Below are 2,035 nucleotides of genomic sequence, written 5' to 3'. Positions count from 1 at the left end.
AGGCTCGCTACTGTCGATTTCAGTAGTTAATCCGCGTCCTAGATCAGGAGTCTGGTCTAACCTGACAACATGCGTATGCAAAATTGGCTGATCCAAATAAAAAGCCCACACGCAGCCCATACGATGACCAACGGACCTGATTTTTCCGTCACAGCACACGTGGAGCATGTCCGACCAGACCAACATCCCAGATCCAATAATCACATGCTGCATTGTCACACGTGTTAAACCCACTCGTGCGAGTGATCACCGACTCGGAGTTAGTGCCTTCCATGAAAATTCGTGCCGCAAGCCCATGCGATGTAAGTACGCACGCATGAATGAATGGGAATGGATGGCTTTCATCAACCAGGAATGGAGTCTGCTCCCCATGTGCTAAAAAAGGTCAAATCCCATTCTCTTTCTCTATCATTTCTTTTTTACTTTTCATTTCTTCTTTTGCCCGTCTCCGATTCATCACTAACTCAGCGAATCGGATTCCGACTCAGAATCTCTAGAAAGACCCAAACCTCAAAGCTTTTCAATATAAAAAGGGAATGTAATCATGCAATCGAAAAATCACAGAGAAAACAGTCTGTCATGGATTCATGTTCTCATATCTCTAATGCAACTTTATTTATATAATTAAAAATTGCTAAATTTCATTTATTTATTAAAATAAAATACCAAAATACACCTGAAAATTACAGATCAGTTCCCAACGGAGAGAAGGGCTTCGAATTTCACTTGATGCCGTGCCTTCGTTCCTACCTTTCGGAACGAAACCCGTACCCGAGACGCGCCTCTCCTTCAGCAGATCCGGATGGGCATTTTCGGAAATTCAGACAATTCGAAGCCGTCTCTGCAAATCTGCTAAACTCGCGTCACCATCTTATTAGAAAAAACATAGGAAGAGAAGAAAGAGAGAAAAAGACGGAAAAGGCCTCAAGCGAACAGAGTCGGAATAGGAGCCAGGCGCGGGCGGAGGGCTATAAAAGTAAAAAGGGAAGAAAGGGAAGATGGGGTTGGGAGGGGGCGGCGCAGGGAAGTTATTGTACTTGGGCGGAGGATAGATTGCGGTGGTGGTGGCGGGAGGCGGAGGGGAGGCGTAGAGGTAGGTACTGGAGGGTGGGGGCGGAGAGTAGTAGTAGGTGCCGGAACTGGGCGGTGACTCGGAACTGGGTGGTGACTCGGAACTGGGCGGTGACGGCGGCGGAGGGCATTCGGACGACATCGACGAAGGCGGAGGAGATGGGGTGGGCGGAGGAGGGGAAGGTGGTGGAGGAGATGTGATGGGGTGGCATGGGTTGTCGCAGGAGGAGCACATTGTGCAGGCTACCCCAATTGGTGGAGGCGAGTTGTACAGAATCTCGTCTTTGATGACTGTGGATGAAGAAGACGATCGAAAAAGCAAGACGAACAGGAATGCGGAGAAGAGGAGTTGGGGAATTTTGAGAAGTACGGCCATTTCACAGAGAGAGAGAGAGAGAGAGGCTGGCAATGAGAGGGTTGTGAATGAATGGGAGAGGGAGAGAGAGAGAGATGAGGTGTTGGGAGTGAGAGAGAGAGAGAGAGAGAGTTGGGTAAGGAGTATATGATGGAATGACTCGCGTCATTCGGCTTTTACCTCTTTTACTTCCTTTTCAGTTCATCGGTGGCTTAGAGCGATGCCAGCGTAGTAATACGTGTAGGAGTGGATGCTCTGGCGGAGTTTATCTATTCATACACGTGCAATTGGAGATTCCAGGTTGCGTGCATCTAATTCGAGTAAACTGTCCAAATTGTGGGATCCACCTTAAGTGAGTCCTATTCATAGAATTTCAGTATATTGGTATCATGGTTGATGGACTTTCATTGGACGGTTGAGATGAAACAATCAAGAATGTCTATCAGTCCGGGAACTGGATCTTTTTCTAGGGGCGGCTTCGGTGGATCCGGGGATCCACCGAGGTGGGTGGGATCCTGACTGTGAGGCTCACGGTGACTATGTTCCTTAAATCCACACCGTCCAACCATTTTGGCAGCTCATTTTAAGCTATGATCTAAAAAATGAAGC

At 47.9% G+C, this 2,035-nt stretch overlaps 1 protein-coding gene across 2 annotated transcripts; it reads right to left on the bottom strand.

The window, feature by feature from the left end:
* Positions 1–560: 560 nt before the first annotated feature.
* Positions 561–1,516, bottom strand: LOC131225598 (leucine-rich repeat extensin-like protein 3). 2 transcript variants are annotated; one of them, XM_058221151.1, is made up of 2 exons: positions 1,198–1,516; positions 561–1,161 (listed from the first exon to the last, which is right to left on the bottom strand). In XM_058221151.1, the coding sequence occupies exons 1-2, from the start codon at positions 1,445–1,447 to the stop codon at positions 875–877; spliced, it is 537 nt and encodes a 178-aa protein (XP_058077134.1). In that variant the 5' UTR covers positions 1,448–1,516; the 3' UTR covers positions 561–874. The 2 variants fall into 2 exon arrangements, with proteins under 2 accessions (XP_058077134.1, XP_058077133.1); XM_058221150.1 differs by having other exon boundaries at positions 561–1,516.
* Between the last annotated feature and the right edge of the window lie 519 nt (positions 1,517–2,035).

The sequence above is a fragment of the Magnolia sinica genome, chromosome 14 (genome assembly GCF_029962835.1).
Source record: "Magnolia sinica isolate HGM2019 chromosome 14, MsV1, whole genome shotgun sequence".
In the NCBI taxonomy this organism is placed as follows: domain Eukaryota; kingdom Viridiplantae; phylum Streptophyta; class Magnoliopsida; order Magnoliales; family Magnoliaceae; genus Magnolia; species Magnolia sinica.
The sequence above is the reverse complement of the archived record's forward strand: the minus strand, read 5'-3'. Positions and strand labels throughout refer to the sequence as shown.

Coding starts and splice junctions, on each gene's coding strand:
- LOC131225598 (XM_058221150.1), bottom strand. CDS start 1,447: ATGGCCGTACTTCTCAAAATTCCCCAACTCCTCTTCTCCGCATTCCTG.